The sequence below is a fragment of the Oncorhynchus mykiss genome, unplaced genomic scaffold, assembly GCF_013265735.2.
Source record: "Oncorhynchus mykiss isolate Arlee unplaced genomic scaffold, USDA_OmykA_1.1 un_scaffold_85, whole genome shotgun sequence".
NCBI classification, from domain to species: domain Eukaryota; kingdom Metazoa; phylum Chordata; class Actinopteri; order Salmoniformes; family Salmonidae; genus Oncorhynchus; species Oncorhynchus mykiss.
In genome coordinates this window covers 1850947-1869568 of record NW_023493658.1, presented here as the reverse complement: position 1 = coordinate 1869568, position 18622 = coordinate 1850947, and the positions used below count along the sequence as shown (strand labels likewise).

General features: G+C 45.2%; 1 protein-coding gene across 3 annotated transcripts; it reads right to left on the bottom strand.

The window, feature by feature from the left end:
- Nucleotides 1-547: 547 nt before the first annotated feature.
- On the bottom strand, nt 548-12802 carry LOC118946765 (WAS/WASL-interacting protein family member 2-like). 3 transcript variants are annotated; one of them, XM_036971883.1, is made up of 3 exons: nt 12585-12802; nt 1808-1892; nt 548-1693 (listed from the first exon to the last, which is right to left on the bottom strand). In XM_036971883.1, exons 1-3 carry the CDS (start codon nt 12628-12630, stop codon nt 1495-1497), a joined length of 330 nt encoding a protein of 109 aa, XP_036827778.1. In that variant the 5' UTR covers nt 12631-12802; the 3' UTR covers nt 548-1494. The 3 variants fall into 3 exon arrangements, 2 of the variants coding, with proteins under 2 accessions (XP_036827778.1, XP_036827777.1); XM_036971882.1 differs by having other exon boundaries at nt 548-1741; nt 12585-12800; XR_005041620.1 differs by lacking the exon at nt 12585-12802 and adding an exon at nt 3230-3349 and having other exon boundaries at nt 548-1892.
- Between the last annotated feature and the right edge of the window lie 5820 nt (nt 12803-18622).

The following is an 18622-nucleotide window of genomic DNA, read 5'->3' as shown; positions in this document are numbered from 1 at the left end:
GTTGGCAGAGGAGGAAGTAGATTTTTGTTTCTGCTGAGTCATGTTGACAATGCTAGAATATGCTGACACTGACTGACTTTCCCAGTTAAATAAATACTAGAGACATGTGCTGTTTTAAATGAGTTAAGTCTGCTAATATGGCCTTCTGCTAACAGGACAACTGATAGCAACAATATTCTAGTAGTAGTTTAAAATAAAACACTTACTTGTGCACATTAATGTTATGAACGGATTGTTCAATTGATCTTTATCATGATAATTCTGTAAAAGTGTTGTGAAATTGATTGTTGAGTCTGTGTGTTGTGGTGTGTGTGTTGACTGGAGGCTGGGTCTAGCCTGTGTGTGTGTGTGTGCTGACTGGAGGCTGGGTCTAGCCTGTGTGTGTGTGTGTGTTGTGGTGTGTGTGCTGACTGGAGGCTGGGTCTAGCCTGTGTGTGTGTGTGTGTGTGTGTGTGTGCTGACTGGAGGCTGGGTCTAGCCTGTGTGTGTGTGTGTGTGTGTGTGCGCTGACTGGAGGCTGGGTCTAGCCTGTGTGTGTGTGTGTGTGTGTGTGTGTGTGTGTGTGCTGACTGGAGGCTGGGTCTAGCCTGTGTGTGTGTGTGTGTGTGTGTGTGCTGACTGGAGGCTGGGTCTAGCCTGAGATAACACATATCAGTGCAGGGCCTTATCTGCTGGAAATGTCAGCACAGATTTCACTCATGTGTGTGTGTGTGGGTGAGCCAGTCATGGCCCTGTTTTAGTGAGACAAGAGCAGGGCTCTGCTACTTAATGTCAAACGGGTGAGAGAGTGTGAGTGTGTGTGTGTGTGTGTGTGTGGTGAAACAGAGAGAGAGACAGAGAGAGCAAGCATCCTAGCAGAAGCAGGTAACCAATAAGAATGATAGACAACAGACTGACGACACAGTCAATTCAAAGCCTATTGTGTAGCCTGGCTAGTGAACTATTTCACCGCCACTCATAACTACAAAATGGCCGACAACACATGAACGGGTGCCTTTATTAAACCAATGTTACATACTCCTGTTGTAAAAACGCCTCTCAAGAGCTCAAATTTGGGCCTTTAACTTTCAAAATATTCCTAGAATAACCTAACTGACAACTAACGGAATATCTTAACCAGACAAGATAATTTTTGATCAGCATGTCTTTGCTAGTTACCTTGCTTTGAAGTCGCCTACCGTAACCACCTCAAAGCATTTAGTTGGAATTGCAGTATTTTATAGTCCACTATGGGGTAGCCAATCATCCTCCAGGACAGCCTTAAAGGGGCAGTGTTGTATTTTGAGACAGGCTGGACTATGAAGAGAAGCCAATAGACAGAGGATAGACTACATTTCAGTCTGATTCTCTACAGTAGTAACAATAAATGTATTTTTATTTTGTTAGGTGGTTCCTTGCAACATATAATGAGGTAAAAATGGTTTTACAGACGTTTTCTGACACACTTGACGGCATCCCGTTTCAGTCACACATCCCAGGCGTGTTTTTAAAAGGTTACAGACATGACTCTGGAGGTCGTTGCGGAGGCCTCGTCTGACCAGGTTGTAAGCCTCCTCCTTCTTCCCAGGACAGTTCAGGGTTAAAACCTTCATCGTCAGGGTCTCTGCAGGGTGGGGGAGGGGGAGACAACGAGAGGTCATCGTCAGGGTCTCTGCAGGGTGGGGGAGACAACGAGAGGTCATCGTCAGGGTCTCTGCAGTGTGGGGGAGGGGGAGACAACGAGAGGTCATCGTCAGGGTCTCTGCAGGGTGGGGGAGACAACGAGAGGCTTTATAAAAGGGGTCTACATCTCATCCATCTCCCTGACCTCCATGTTCTGTGAACTTGGGGTTGGACAGGATCTGCTTGCAGAACTTGAGTCCATTTCTGTGCTGCTTGTGTTCGTAACGTCGCTGGGGAGAGAAAGAGAGAGAACAGTTGATCTTCCAGGTGTTTTGAATGGCTGAAAGCCTGTATGTACCTCCCACGCCAGAGACAATGACTCAGAGAGGCCGTGACAACGTGGTTTGTCACGGTAGAAAAACCTTCTTTATTCATTTACCTCAGAAAAGCGGTCTGACCAATACCAAGAGGGAAGTGAGACAAAGTGTTGACAAAGAGACGCTGATATGAAAACCAAGTGTCATCAAGGCAAAGGGTGGCTACTTTGAAAAATCTCAAATATATTTTGATTTGTTCAAAAAAAAATGTGTGGTTACTAATATATATATATGAGAGAGTTCTTTCACTTTTTTGGGAGCGCAAGGATTTCACCCCGTACCGACACCTTCCACCCCGCACCGACACCTTCCACCCCGCACCGACACCTTCCACCCCGCACCGACACCTTCCACCCCGCACCGACACCTTCCACCCCGCACCGACACCTTCAACCCCGTAACGACACCTTTAACCCCGTACCGACACCTTCCACCCCGTAACGACACCTTCCACCCCGTAACGACACCTTCCACCCCGTAACGACACCTTCCACCCCGTAACGACACCTTCCACCCCGTAACGACACCTTCCACCCCGTAACGACACCTTCCACCCCGTAACGACACCTTCCACCCCGTAACGACACCTTCAACCCCGTAACGACACCTTCAACACCGTAACGACATCCATTATGCTGCTACTGCAGACTGGCCACTCGTGTGTGTGTGTGTGTGTGTGTGTGTGTCAGAGTCTAAAACACAGCTAAATTACCACCGCTTTCCTCTCAAATAGAAGCTATATTTAGCATCACGCTGTGCTGCTTAATCGCTACAGGGGAGAGAGGGAGGGAGAGAGGGAGGGAGAGAGGGAGGGAGAGCAGACTGAGCTACTAGCAGAGAGAGGGAGGGAGAGGGAGGGAGAGCAGGGAGAGAGGGAGGGAGAGCAGACTGAGCTACTAGCAGAGAGAGGGAGGGAGAGAGGGAGGGAGAGCAGACTGAGCTACTAGCAGAGAGAGGGAGGGAGAGCAGACTGTGAGCTACTAGCAGAGAGGGTGGAAGAACGAGGGAGGCAGGGAGGAGATGGAGGGGGAGAGAAAGGGGGGGTTAACAGATGGCACTTCTGTGGATGTCCTCTTAATATCACTAATGGTGACGACACTGAAGCCTTTCACATATTCTGCTCACATTAGCTAAGATCAAAGTAGAAGAGGCCACACACACACACACACACACACACGCTTCACTGAGAAGTCCCACTCTTTAGTACAAAGTAGACTCTTTGATTGACTCAATCTAAACTAATCACCTACCACAAGCTAAGAGACAAGATTCTACCAAGAAACTGTAGACACATTGAGCAGCGAACGACAGGCCTCCTCCTCCGTCGTCAGACCAGGCCTCCTCCTCCGTCGTCAGACCAGGCCTCCTCCTCCGTCGTCAGACCAGGCCTCCTCCTCCGTCGTCAGACCAGGCCTCCTCCTCCGTCGTCAGACCAGGCCGTCGTCAGACCAGGCCGTCGTCAGACCAGGCCGTCGTCAGACCAGGCCGTCGTCAGACCAGGCCGTCGTCAGACCAGGCCTCCTCCTCCGTCGTCAGACCAGGCCGCCTCCTCCGTCGTCAGACCAGGCCGCCTCCTCCGTCGTCAGACCAGGCCGCCTCCTCCGTCGTCAGACCAGGCCGCCTCCTCCGTCGTCAGACCAGGCCGCCTCCTCCGTCGTCAGACCAGGCCGCCTCCTCCGTCGTCAGACCAGGCCGCCTCCTCCGTCGTCAGACCAGGCCTCCTCCTCCGTCGTCAGACCAGGCCTCCTCCTCCGTCGTCAGACCAGGCCTCCTCCTCCGTCGTCAGACCAGGCCTCCTCCTCCGTCAGACCAGGCCTCCTCCTCCGTCAGACCAGGCCTCCTCCGTCGTCAGACCAGGCCTCCTCCGTCGTCAGACCAGGCCTCCTCCGTCGTCAGACCAGGCCTCCTCCGTCGTCAGACCAGGCCTCCTCCGTCGTCAGACCAGGCCTCCTCCGTCGTCAGACCAGGCCTCCTCCTCCGTCAGACCAGGCCACCTCCGTCGTCAGACCAGGCCTCCTCCGTCGTCAGACCAGGCCTCCTCCGTCGTCAGACCAGGCCTCCTCCTCCGTCAGACCAGGCCTCCTCCTCCGTCAGACCAGGCCTCCTCCGTCGTCAGACCAGGCCGTCGTCAGACCAGGCCTCCTCCTCCGCCGTCAGACCAGGCCACCTCCTCCGCCGTCAGACCAGGCCACCTCCTCCGCCGTCAGACCAGGCCACCTCCTCCGCCGTCAGACCAGGCCACCTCCTCCGCCGTCAGACCAGGCCACCTCCTCCGCCGTCAGACCAGGCCACCTCCTCCGCCGTCAGACCAGGCCACCTCCTCCGCCGTCAGACCAGGCCACCTCCTCCGCCGCCAGACCAGGCCACCTCCTCCGCCGCCAGACCAGGCCACCTCCTCCGCCGCCAGACCAGGCCACCTCCTCCGCCGCCAGACCAGGCCTCCTCCTCCGCCGCCAGACCAGGGCACCTCCTCCGCCGCCAGACCAGGCCACCTCCTCCGCCGCCAGACCAGGCCTCCTCCTCCGCCGCCAGACCAGGCCTCCTCCTCCGCCGCCAGACCAGGCCACCTCCTCCGCCGCCAGACCAGGCCACCTCCTCCGCCGCCAGACCAGGCCACCTCCTCCGCCGCCAGACCAGGCCTCCTCCTCCGTCGTCAGACCAGGCCTCCTCCTCCGTCGCCAGACCAGGCCACCACCTCCGTCGCCAGACCAGGCCACCACCTCCGCCGCCAGACCAGGCCTCCTCCTCCGCCGCCAGACCAGGCCTCCTCCTCCGCCGCCAGACCAGGCCTCCTCCTCCGCCGCCAGACCAGGCCTCCTCCTCCGCCGCCAGACCAGGCCTCCTCCTCCGCCGCCAGACCAGGCCACCTCCTCCGCCGCCAGACCAGGCCACCACCTCCGCCGTCAGACCAGGCCACCACCTCCGCCGTCAGACCAGGCCACCACCTCCGCCGTCAGACCAGGCCTCCTCCTCCGCCGTCAGACCAGGCCTCCTCCTCCGCCGGCTGACCAGGCCTCCTCCTCCGCCGCCAGACCAGGCCTCCTCCTCCGCCGTCTGACCAGGCCTCCTCCTCCGCCGCCAGACCAGGCCTCCTCCTCCGCCGCCAGACCAGGCCTCCTCCTCCGCCGCCAGACCAGGCCTCCTCCTCCGCCGCCAGACCAGGCCTCCTCCTCCGCCGTCAGACCAGGCCTCCTCCTCCGCCGTCAGACCAGGCCTCCTCCTCCGCCGTCAGACCAGGCCTCCTCCTCCGCCGTCAGACCAGGCCTCCTCCTCCGCCGTCAGACCAGGCCTCCTCCTCCGCCGTCAGACCAGGCCTCCTCCTCCGCCGTCAGACCAGGCCTCCTCCTCCGCCGTCAGACCAGGCCTCCTCCTCCGCCGTCAGACCAGGCCTCCTCCTCCGCCGTCAGACCAGGCCTCCTCCTCCGCCGTCAGACCAGGCCTCCTCCTCCGTCGTCAGACCAGGCCTCCTCCTCCGTCGTCAGACCAGGCCTCCTCCTCCGTCGTCAGACCAGGCCTCCTCCTCCGTCGTCAGACCAGGCCTCCTCCTCCGTCGTCAGACCAGGCCTCCTCCTCCGTCGTCAGACCTGGTGTTGAGACGAAGTAGTCGACTGTTGGAACCAGTCAGTCGGTGAACTGATTATCCAATTTGAGCTCCTAAAAATATGTTGATCCGACATTGCAGAAGGATGCTGTCTGTCAGGTCTTATAGAGGGCTTAGCATCTAACAGTAACCAACGTGCTGTCAAACATCATGTCTCGGTCAGTGGATTAAAGCATGTTAGTCGCTAGGCCTTAGCCTGGGTGCCAGTCACGTTCTGCTCTCTTTAGCTCCACAATGACAATAGGGAGTAGGCAAAAGCACAAACCAATCAGGGACCAGGCTAGCTAGACCTGTCTCTGGGCCCGGAGTTGGGCCTGTATCTGGGCCCAGTAGTAGTAGTAGGTCTATAGTAACACAGACACCATGATGTGTCAGGACCTGTCTCTGGGCCTGTATCTGGGCCCAGTAGTAGTAGTAGTCTATAGTAACACAGACACCATGATGTGTCAGGACCTGTCTCTGGGCCTGTATCTGGGCCCAGTAGTAGTAGTAGTCTATAGTAACACAGACACCATGATGTGTCTAGACCTGTCTCTGGGCCTGTATCTGGGCCCAGTAGTAGTAGTAGTCTATAGTAACACAGACACCATGATGTGTCTAGACCTGTCTCTGGGCCCGTAGCTGGGCCTGTATCTGGGCCCAGTAGTAGTAGTAGTCTATAGTAACACAGACACCATGATGTGTCAGGACCTGTCTCTGGGCCTGTATCTGGGCCCAGTAGTAGTCTATAGTAACACAGACACCATGATGTGTCAGGACCTGTCTCTGGGCCTGTATCTGGGCCCAGTAGTAGTAGTAGTAGTCTATAGTAACACAGACACCATGATGAGTCAGGACACATTTGGATCCAGACTTCCCTTGTAGCTTCAACGTAAGGTCAGTAACCCCAGGCAACGCCTATCTGACGTCTTCAACACTTAGCCTGCCGAATCCCTAAAATAACTCTGCCCACGGTGCTGTGACGGTACAGAGCAGGGTGAGAGACAGGCAGAGACAACACTGTGCTGTGACGGTACAGAGCAGGGTGAGAGACAGGCAGAGACAACACTGTGCTGCGAAGGTACAGAGCAGGGTGAGAGACGGGCAGAGACAACACGGTGCTGTGACGGTACAGAGCAGGGTGAGAGACAGGCAGAGACAACACTGTGCTGCGAAGGTACAGAGCAGGGTGAGAGACAGGCAGAGACAACACTGTGCTGTGACGGTACAGAGCAGGGTGAGAGACAGGCAGAGACAACACTGTGCTGCGAAGGTACAGAGCAGGGTGAGAGACGGGCAGAGACAACACGGTGCTGTGACGGTACAGAGCAGGGTGAGAGACGGGCAGAGACAACACTGTGCTGTGAAGGTACAGAGCAGGGTGAGAGACAGGCAGAGACAACACTGTGCTGTGAAGGTACAGAGCAGGGTGAGAGACGGGCAGAGACAACACTGTGCTGTGAAGGTACAGAGCAGGGTGAGAGACAGGCAGAGACAACACTGTGCTGTGACGGTACAGAGCAGGGTGAGAGACAGGCAGAGACAACACTGTGCTGCGGCTGGGGAACACTGCACACACAATAGTGTTCTGCTATACTAATAGAACAATAGTGTTCTGCTATACTAATAGAACAATAGTGTTCTATCTTGTGTGTTCTACTATACTAATAGAACAATAGTGTTCTATCTTGTGTGTTCTACTATACTAATAGAACAAGTGTTCTACTATACTAATAGAACAATAGTGTTCTGCTATACTAATAGAACAATAGTGTTCTGCTATACTAATAGAACAATAGTGTTCTGCTATACTAATAGAACAATAGTGTTCTGCTATGCTAATAGAACAATAGTGTTCTACTATACTAATAGAACAATAGTGTTCTACTATACTAATAGAACAATAGTGTTCTGCTATACTAATAGAACAAGTGTTCTACTATACTAATAGAACAATAGTGTTCTACTATACTAATAGAACAATAGTGTTCTGCTATACTAATAGAACAATAGTGTTCTGCTATACTAATAGAACAATAGTGTTCTACTATACTAATAGAACAATAGTGTTCTGCTATACTAATAGAACAATAGTGTTCTGCTATACTAATAGAACAATAGTGTTCTGCTATACTAATAGAACAATAGTGTTCTGCTATACTAATAGAACAATAGTGTTCTGCTATACTAATAGAACAATAGTGTTCTACTATACTAATAGAACAATAGTGTTCTGCTATACTAATAGAACAATAGTGTTCTGCTATACTAATAGAACAATAGTGTTCTACTATACTAATAGAACAATAGTGTTCTGCTATACTAATAGAACAATAGTGTTCTGCTATACTAATAGAACAATAGTGTTCTGCTATACTAATAGAACAATAGTGTTCTACTATACTAATAGAACAATAGTGTTCTATCTTGTGTGTTCTACTATACTAATAGAACAATAGTGTTCTACTATACTAATAGAACAATAGTGTTCTACTATACTAATAGAACAATAGTGTTCTACTATGCTAATAGAACAATAGTGTTCTACTATGCTAATAGAACAATAGTGTTCTGCTATACTAATAGAACAATAGTGTTCTGCTATACTAATAGAACAATAGTGTTCTGCTATGCTAATAGAACAAGTGTTCTACTATACTAATAGAACAAGTGTTCTACTATACTAATAGAACAAGTGTTCTACTATACTAATAGAACAAGTGTTCTACTATACTAATAGAACAATAGTGTTCTACTATACTAATAGAACAATAGTGTTCTACTATACTAATAGAACAATAGTGTTCTACTATACTAATAGAACAAGTGTTCTACTATACTAATAGAACAAGTGTTCTACTATACTAATAGAACAATAGTGTTCTACTATACTAATAGAACAAGTGTTCTACTATACTAATAGAACAATAGTGTTCTACTATACTAATAGAACAATAGTGTTCTACTATACTAATAGAACAATAGTGTTCTACTATACTAATAGAACAATAGTGTTCTACTATACTAATAGAACAATAGTGTTCTACTATACTAATAGAACAATAGTGTTCTACTATACTAATAGAACAATAGTGTTCTATCTTGTGTGTTCTACTATACTAATAGAACAAGTGTTCTACTATACTAATAGAACAATAGTGTTCTACTATACTAATAGAACAATAGTGTTCTACTATACTAATAGAACAATAGTGTTCTACTATACTAATAGAACAATAGTGTTCTACTATACTAATAGAACAATAGTGTTCTACTATGCTAATAGAACAATAGTGTTCTACTATGCTAATAGAACAATAGTGTTCTGCTATGCTAATAGAACAATAGTGTTCTGCTATACTAATAGAACAATAGTGTTCTGCTATACTAATAGAACAATAGTGTTCTGCTATACTAATAGAACAATAGTGTTCTGCTATACTAATAGAACAATAGTGTTCTACTATGCTAATAGAACAATAGTGTTCTGCTATACTAATAGAACAATAGTGTTCTGCTATACTAATAGAACAATAGTGTTCTGCTATACTAATAGAACAATAGTGTTCTGCTATACTAATAGAACAATAGTGTTCTACTATACTAATAGAACAATAGTGTTCTACTATACTAATAGAACAATAGTGTTCTATCTTGTGTGTTCTACTATACTAATAGAACAAGTGTTCTACTATACTAATAGAACAATAGTGTTCTACTATACTAATAGAACAATAGTGTTCTACTATACTAATAGAACAATAGTGTTCTACTATACTAATAGAACAATAGTGTTCTACTATACTAATAGAACAATAGTGTTCTACTATACTAATAGAACAATAGTGTTCTATCTTGTGTGTTCTACTATACTAATAGAACAAGTGTTCTACTATACTAATAGAACAATAGTGTTCTACTATACTAATAGAACAATAGTGTTCTACTATACTAATAGAACAATAGTGTTCTACTATACTAATAGAACAATAGTGTTCTGCTATACTAATAGAACAATAGTGTTCTACTATGCTAATAGAACAATAGTGTTCTGCTATACTAATAGAACAATAGTGTTCTGCTATACTAATAGAACAATAGTGTTCTGCTATACTAATAGAACAATAGTGTTCTGCTATACTAATAGAACAATAGTGTTCTACTATACTAATAGAACAATAGTGTTCTACTATACTAATAGAACAATAGTGTTCTATCTTGTGTGTTCTACTATACTAATAGAACAAGTGTTCTACTATACTAATAGAACAATAGTGTTCTACTATACTAATAGAACAATAGTGTTCTACTATACTAATAGAACAATAGTGTTCTACTATACTAATAGAACAATAGTGTTCTACTATACTAATAGAACAATAGTGTTCTACTATACTAATAGAACAATAGTGTTCTATCTTGTGTGTTCTACTATACTAATAGAACAAGTGTTCTACTATACTAATAGAACAATAGTGTTCTACTATACTAATAGAACAATAGTGTTCTACTATACTAATAGAACAATAGTGTTCTACTATACTAATAGAACAATAGTGTTCTACTATACTAATAGAACAATAGTGTTCTATCTTGTGTGTTCTACTATACTAATAGAACAAGTGTTCTACTATACTAATAGAACAATAGTGTTCTACTATACTAATAGAACAATAGTGTTCTATCTTGTGTGTTCTACTATACTAATAGAACAAGTGTTCTACTATACTAATAGAACAATAGTGTTCTACTATACTAATAGAACAATAGTGTTCTACTATACTAATAGAACAATAGTGTTCTACTATACTAATAGAACAATAGTGTTCTACTATACTAATAGAACAATAGTGTTCTGCTATACTAATAGAACAATAGTGTTCTGCTATACTAATAGAACAATAGTGTTCTACTATACTAATAGAACAATAGTGTTCTACTATACTAATAGAACAATAGTGTTCTACTATACTAATAGAACAATAGTGTTCTACTATACTAATAGAACAATAGTGTTCTACTATACTAATAGAACAATAGTGTTCTACTATACTAATAGAACAATAGTGTTCTGCTATACTAATAGAACAATAGTGTTCTACTATACTAATAGAACAATAGTGTTCTACTATACTAATAGAACAATAGTGTTCTATCTTGTGTGTTCTACTATACTAATAGAACAATAGTGTTCTGCTATACTAATAGAACAATAGTGTTCTGCTATACTAATAGAACAATAGTGTTCTGCTATACTAATAGAACAATAGTGTTCTATCTTGTGTGTTCTACTATACTAATAGAACAATAGTGTTCTGCTATACTAATAGAACAATAGTGTTCTGCTATACTAATAGAACAATAGTGTTCTACTATGCTAATAGAACAAGTGTTCTACTATACTAATAGAACAATAGTGTTCTACTATACTAATAGAACAATAGTGTTCTGCTATACTAATAGAACAATAGTGTTCTGCTATACTAATAGAACAATAGTGTTCTGCTATACTAATAGAACAATAGTGTTCTGCTATACTAATAGAACAATAGTGTTCTATCTTGTGTGTTCTACTATTCTACCTGGCAACAGTAAGTTGAGACCCCCGAGTTCCCTGAAAACAAAAGCATTTGCTAGAAGGTATGTAGCTGAAAAACAAACCCGTTCCAGGATCTATACTGAGAAAGACATACAGTCCTATAACATGCTACTGTCCAAGGGCTGATCAGTATGTACTACCAGACATCAGTTAGCGACAGGGTGTGTCCCACCAAACAGAAACATCACAACAAACACTGGTGTGGCAAAAAATACAAAAGAGAATTTCTGCTTTGAATGTTTTCCCAGGAAGAGTTGAGTTCAGGACAGGCCTAGATGAGCAGCTAACTCTCAGAGGTCATTTTTTTTATACTAGGCAAGTTAGTTAAGTTAGTTAAGAACAAATTCCTATTTTCAATGACGGCCTAGGAACAGTGGGGTTAACTGCCTGTTCAGGGGCAGAACGACAGATTTGTACCTTGTCAGCTCGGGGATTTGAACTTGCAACCTTCCGGTTACTAGTCCAACACTCTAACCACTAGGCTACCCTGCCTGCAAGATAACTAGCTACATTCTCTAACTTAGTAACTAGTTGGCACAACTTTACAAACACAGCCAAGTTAGCTAGAAACCACAAAAGCAGCACCAAACATGTCAGCTGGCTGGCTGTTTGTATGGAAAGCCTATGTATGACTATATAGACAATAAATATAGTCAGTCATCTAGATAAAAACAGCTCTGATGTGGTTTTACTTAGCTACCTAGCTAGTTACTTAGCTAGATATCTCCAGTTAACTAACTAGTCAACGTAGTTACAGTAGCTGAGACAACTTGCTACTAACTAACTAACTAACTCCCATTTGAAGATGACAGTTTTGGTCCTAAGTAACTGTAGCTAACTAGCTAGTAAACTAAACGTACCTCTGATATTAGTTCATTTAACGTTATATGTTTTATTGTCACATACACCGGATAGGCTTCGTGAAAATGGGACGTTTTTTTTTACCGGGACACAACTCACACCACTTTGTCATCCAAAATGTAATATAACAAACCAAACCAATACAAACGTTACCAGACAGTTGTTTTTGGGGTGAAGAAACGGGTCTTGGGGAACATTTCATGACGGTAACGACGAGTTGTTTACCAGACCTTTTGGTTTCCTGGTAGTTGGTAAACTAACGCGTTAGTGAATAAACTGCTGTGTTTAACTACAATGTGTTTTTAGAAACAACACCGTCCACATAACAAACAGCCCCACAAGGGTCTGACTGGCAGCCTGTGTTTGACTTCTGACTTTATTCAAATCGAAGACGGCAGATATCCGGTTTATTACTAAACAGGCGAGGACGAGTGCAGGTTGTATTGGTGCGGATGGAGGAACCGGGCACCGGGCAATGAATATGAAGGTGCCGGTGGCTCTTTAAAAAACAATTGATAGTTACAGTTGCAACAACAACAACAAATTACAACAATAATCAACTCACCGAAAATCTTTTGGAGGGTGTGTCTTCTTGCGGCGGTAGGGTTCATGTCGGCATGTTGCGGATGCAATTTCAAGTCCTGTCGTACTCAGCACATGTAAACGAAGAGCGGTTCAGCTAAATGATTCTCTCTCTCCGAGTCACTCTCGGCTCGATTGCTCTGTTTTCGGCCTCTCCTCTCTCACGTGATCGCAGACAGAAAGGAAAGGGTATACCCCCCCCTACCTCATCCTGTTTGCCTCCCTGACATTTTCAATAACTTGACACACGAGGGCGCCATAGCGGTACAAAACCAGAAAAACCTTACCCTTGCACCCGTGAACTGATGGGAGAAACCATCAGACTGTACTGAGTGCATGAGAACTGAGCAAGCTACTTGACGAGGAGAGTTTGTTTGTGTTTAGAGAGAAGAGGAAGTGGAAAATAGAGAAAGACTGACAAAAAAACTAAGAGCGAGAGAAGAAATTTGTGTGTATGCTCAGCTGATTGAGTAGCCTGTGTGTGTGTGAGTGAGTACTTATGTCCGTGTGTGTCTGTGCTTGAAAAAAATGAAAGCAATATTGTGTGTTTGTGTGTTATTTATTGTGCTGTGCAGAGGGCTAGTCACATCTCCCGTGTTCCATAGTGTTATCTGGTGGCCTCCTCCTCCTCTACAGCTCACACGGAGGCTTCTGCATTAATCACACTGCTACTTATACAGACTACAGACAGGACTCTATACACACACTCTGTCTTCCTCCTCCTGTAGTCTTTCTCTACTCTCCCCCTTGTCTCTCTCCTGAAGAGCTTTTTCTCTCTCTCCTGAAGAGCTCCTTGTCTCTCTCCTGAAGAGCTCCTTCTCTTTTCTCTCTCTCTTCACTCCAACTGTTATTTTCTCCTCCCCTCTCTTAATATATCATGATATGTAATATAATGTATAGTAAAATAATAATATAGCAATAAAATAACAATATTATAATATATCAATTCCATATTTTCTCCCCCCCTCTCATCTCACGTTCTCTTGCACCACATGCAGTGTAAGCAGTCTCCTCTGTCCCTCCCCCTATACGTGACATAATTTATTACGGGCAGGTGTTCCAAATGACACCCCCAATACATTTGTCGTGCCCTACTTTGGATGGGTTCTGAACAAAAGTAGTGCACTACATAGGGAATAGGGTGCTATTTGGGGTGCATTTTTTTGTTTATTCCGCTGATTGAAGTGTGCAACGCATCTTCCCAGACAGTAGTAGTGGATAATTGTCTGGAGCGGAGCAGGGTTTGATTAAGACTGTCTGGCTGTGCTGAGGATTACTATACTGAATAGGACCGGAGGAGGCTGATATCCCTAAATCACTGATGTACCGATCCCAGGGGGAGGGAGAGTGTGTGTGTGACTGGAACAGGGTGACTGTGTGTGACTGGAACAGGGTGACTGTGTGTGACTGGAACAGGGTGACTGTGTGTGACTGGAACAGGGTGACTGCGTGTGACTGGAACAGGGTGACTGTGTGTGACTGGAACAGGGTGACTGCGTGTGACTGGAACAGGGTGACTGTGTGTGACTTGAACAGGGTGACTGTGTGTGACTGGAACAGGGTGACTGTGTGTGACTGGAACAGGGTGACTGTGTGTGACGGAGACCGAGCGAGGGAAGTAAAGGAGGGAAGATGACACATTTTCACACCTTTCCACATCTTTTCTCTCTCTCTGCTCTTGGAAGGTAACGCCACAGCACATACTCACAATGGGGGTGGGGTGGGTACTAAAAGGGTTGTTGCCCAACCTCATTCAACCCCATCCAGTCACCCCAAACTACACCCCTCTCCTCTCTCTCTTGTCCCCCTTATCTTCCTCTCCTCTCTCTCTTCTAGGAGGTGTGTCCGTCTGTCCTGAGGATGAGTAATGATGTTGTCATCTCCATGATTTTCCATTCATCAACGTCAGGACAGAGAAAGAGAGAGAGAGAGGGGGTATACTGTATAGAGACAGAGAAAGAGAGAGAGAGAGAGGAGGTATACTGTATAGAGACAGAGAAAGAGAGAGAGAGAGGAGGTATACTGTATAGAGACAGAGAAAGAGAGAGAGAGAGAGGAGGTATACTGTATAGAGACAGAGAAAGAGAGAGGGGGTATACTCTATAGAGACAGAGAGAGAGGGGGTATACTGTATAGAGACAGAGAAAGAGAGAGAGAGAGGAGGTATACTGTATAGAGACAGAGAAAGAGAGAGGGGGTATACTGTATAGAGACAGAGAGAGAGGGGGTATACTGTATAGAGACAGAGAAAGAGAGAGAGAGAGGAGGTATACTGTATAGAGACAGAGAAAGAGAGAGGGGGTATACTGTATAGAGACAGAGAGAGAGGGGGTATACTGTATAGAGACAGAGAAAGAGAGAGAGAGAGGAGGTATACTGTATAGAGACAGAGAAAGAGAGAGAGAGAGGAGGTATACTGTATAGAGACAGAGAAAGAGAGAGGGGGTATACTGTATAGAGACAGAGAGAGAGGGGGTATACTGTATAGAGACAGAGAAAGAGAGAGAGAGAGGAGGTATACTGTATAGAGACAGAGAAAGAGAGAGGGGTTATACTGCATAGAGACAGACAGAGAGAGAGGGGGTATAATGTATAGAGACAGACAGAGAGAGAGGGGGTATACTGTATAGAGAAAGACAGAGAGAGAGGGGGTATACTGTATAGAGACAGACAGAGAGAGAGGGGGTATACTGTATAGAGACAGACAGAGAGAGAGGGAGTATACTGTATAGAGACAGACAGAGAGAGAGGGGGTATACTGTATAGAGACAGAGAAAGAGAGAGAGGGGGTATACTGTATAGAGACATACAGAGAGAGAGAGAGAGAGGACGTATACTGTATAGAGACAGAGAAAGAGAGGGGGTATACTGTATAGAGACAGAGAAAGAGAGAGAGGGGGTATACTGTATAGAGACAGACAGAGAGAGAGGGGGTATACTGTATAGAGACAGACAGCGAGAGAGGGGGTATACTGTATAGACAGACAGAGAGAGAGGGGGTATACTGTATAGAGACAGAGAGAGAGAGGGGGTATACTGTATAGAGAAAGAGAGAGGGGGTATACTGTATAGAGACAGAGAGAAAGAGAGAAAGAGGGGGTATACTGTATAGAGACAGAGAGAAAGAGAGAAAGAGGGGGTATACTGTATAGAGACAGAGAGAAAGAGAGAAAGAGGGGGTATACTGTATAGAGACAGAGAGAAAGAGAGAAAGAGGGGGTATACTGTATAGAGACAGAGAGAAAGAGAGACAGAGGGGGTATACTGTATAGAGACAGAGAGAAAGAGAGAAAGAGGGGGTATACTGTATAGAGACAGAGAAAGAGAGAGGGGGTATACTGTATAGAGACAGAAAGTAGGGGAAAGTGAATATACTGTATAGAGAGGAAGAGGAAGGGAAAGAGAGAGAGAGAAATACATGCAAATACAGAGAGAGAAACAGGAAGTGAACAAGAGGCGGAAACAAAAATGCAGCGAGAAAGAGAATGATCGGTAGAGGAGGAGCATCAGTGTGGTTTCTCTCTGTCCCTCCAGGAGGACAGCGAATATGATTCATGATTATTATCATCTTCAGACTGAATTAAGGCAGCGAGAAAGAGAATGATCGGTAGAGGAGGAGCATCAGTGTGGTTTCTCTCTGTCCCTCCAGGAGGACAGCGAATATGATTCATGATTATCATCATCATCTTCAGACTGATTTAAGGCAGCGAGAAAGAGAATGATCGGTAGAGGAGGAGCATCAGTGTGGTATCTCTCTGTCCTTCCAGGAGGACAGCGAATATGATTCATGATTATCATCATCTTCAGACTGAATTAAGGCAGCGAGAAAGAGAATGATCGGTAGAGGAGGAGCATCAGTGTGGTTTCTCTCTGTCCTTCCAGGAGGACAGCGAATATGATTCATGATTATCATCATCATCTTCAGACTGAATTAAGGCAGCGAGAAAGAGAATGATCGGTAGAGGAGGAGCATCAGTGTGGTTTCTCTCTGTCCCTCCGGGAGGACAGCGGATATGATTCATGATTATTATTATCATCTTCAGACTGAATTAAGGCAGCGAGAAAGAGAATGATCGGTAGAGGAGGAGCATCAGTGTGGTTTCTCTCTGTCCCTCCAGGAGGACAGCGAATATGATTCATGATTATCATCATCATCTTCAGACTGAATTAAGGCAGCGAGAAAGAGAATGATCGGTAGAGGAGGAGCATCAGTGTGGTTTCTCTCTGTCCCTCCAGGAGGACAGCGAATATGATTAATGATTATCATCATCATCTTCAGACTGAATTAAGGCAGCGAGAAAGAGAATGATCGGTAGAGGAGGAGCATCAGTGTGGTTTCTCTCTGTCCCTCCAGGAGGACAGCGAATATGATTAATGATTATCATCATCATCTTCAGACTGAATTAAGGCAGCGAGAAAGAGAATGATCGGTAGAGGAGGAGCATCAGTGTGGTTTCTCTCTGTCCTTCCAGGAGGACAGCGAATATGATTCATGATTCATGATTATTATCATCTTCAGACTGAATTAAAGCAGCGCTGGTCTCTAGCAGATGTAGTTTAAATGATGTACATGACTTCTCACTCAGAGTGCCAGTATTTCATTCCGGGGGGAAAAGCACGACCGTGCAGCCTAAGCATTTGTATGTGTACATCATCATTCATTCCTTATAGAGTAGTTGAACATGGAACAAAATGAACGTTTGCATTGAATCTCTGGTAGTTCAGTTGGTTGTGTGTTTCTTGGTTTCTAGAAGAAAGTGTTGGTGTAATGTGTGCCCTCAATGGACAAAAGGGTTCCTACAAGACTCACACAACACGACAGAACCACAGAGGACAGGGGTCCCTCGCGTGGCTCAGTCCGTAGAGCGTGGCACTTGCAACGGCCAGGGTTGTGGGTTCGATCTCCACGGGGGGGGACCAGTACGGGGAAAAAATACTACAATGTATCCAGTCACTACTGTCAGTCTCTCTGGATAAGAACATCTGCTAAATGACTCACATGTAAATGTTGTCCTCTCACTACAGTCAGTCTCTCTGGATAAGAGCGTCTGCTAAATGACTCACATGTAAATGTTGTCCTCTCACTACTGTCAGTCTCTCTGGATAAGAACGTCTGCTAAATGACTCACATGTAAATGTTGTCCTCTCACTACTGTCAGTCTCTCTGGATAAGAGCGTCTGCTAAATGACTCACATGTAAATGTTGTCCTCTCACACAGAAACCACCAGACTGAAGACATTATATTTCATATGATCAGCGAAACCACCAGACCAAAGACATTATATTTCATATGATCAGCGAGAACATTCTCTCTTTATTCGTATATATATTTTTTTTAGAAAAACAAGTGTTTTTGTTTTTGTTTGTAATTGTCTTGTGTGTTTTAACATTTTCAGAATTCTGTACAGGATAAAGAGAAAGAAATCACTGCTTTTAGGTACAGAGTCAAAATCTCAAACTAGAAAAAAAAATAACTTTCAGAATCAACAGTAGAAGAAGTTTTACAATAGAAATGAGCAGTCAAGACATCGTCAGAAGTGCAACGGCTCTGAGGGGTTAAGAGTGGAAAACAATTACTGAAATAAAAATACTCCTCTATTTTTAATAAAAAAAACAAAACGGTCATTTCTTTACAGAGTAGAGACGGTAATTATCTGATGTAAAAAAAACATATTTACAAATAGCCGTTATTTTAGTGGATGTATTGTCCCTCGTCGTCGTCACATCAGCACCGGTACAAACGAACAACTCAAAAGTTTAAAAGAAGACAAAAGGTACAGTTAACGACAATACATCGGAAAATTACGTTTGACTTGGTCCCGGAAATAATGTCCGCACCACAAATCCCACCCTATTCCCTACCGAGTGCACTACTTTCGACCAGGGCCCATAGGGAATAAGGGAATAGGGAATAAGGACACAGACAACGATATTTGGAGGAAGCTTCTTTTTTTGTTGTTGTTGTTGGAAGGGAAATCCTTCACTTTGACAAAGAGGACCAAAAGTCAAGGGTCGCGACC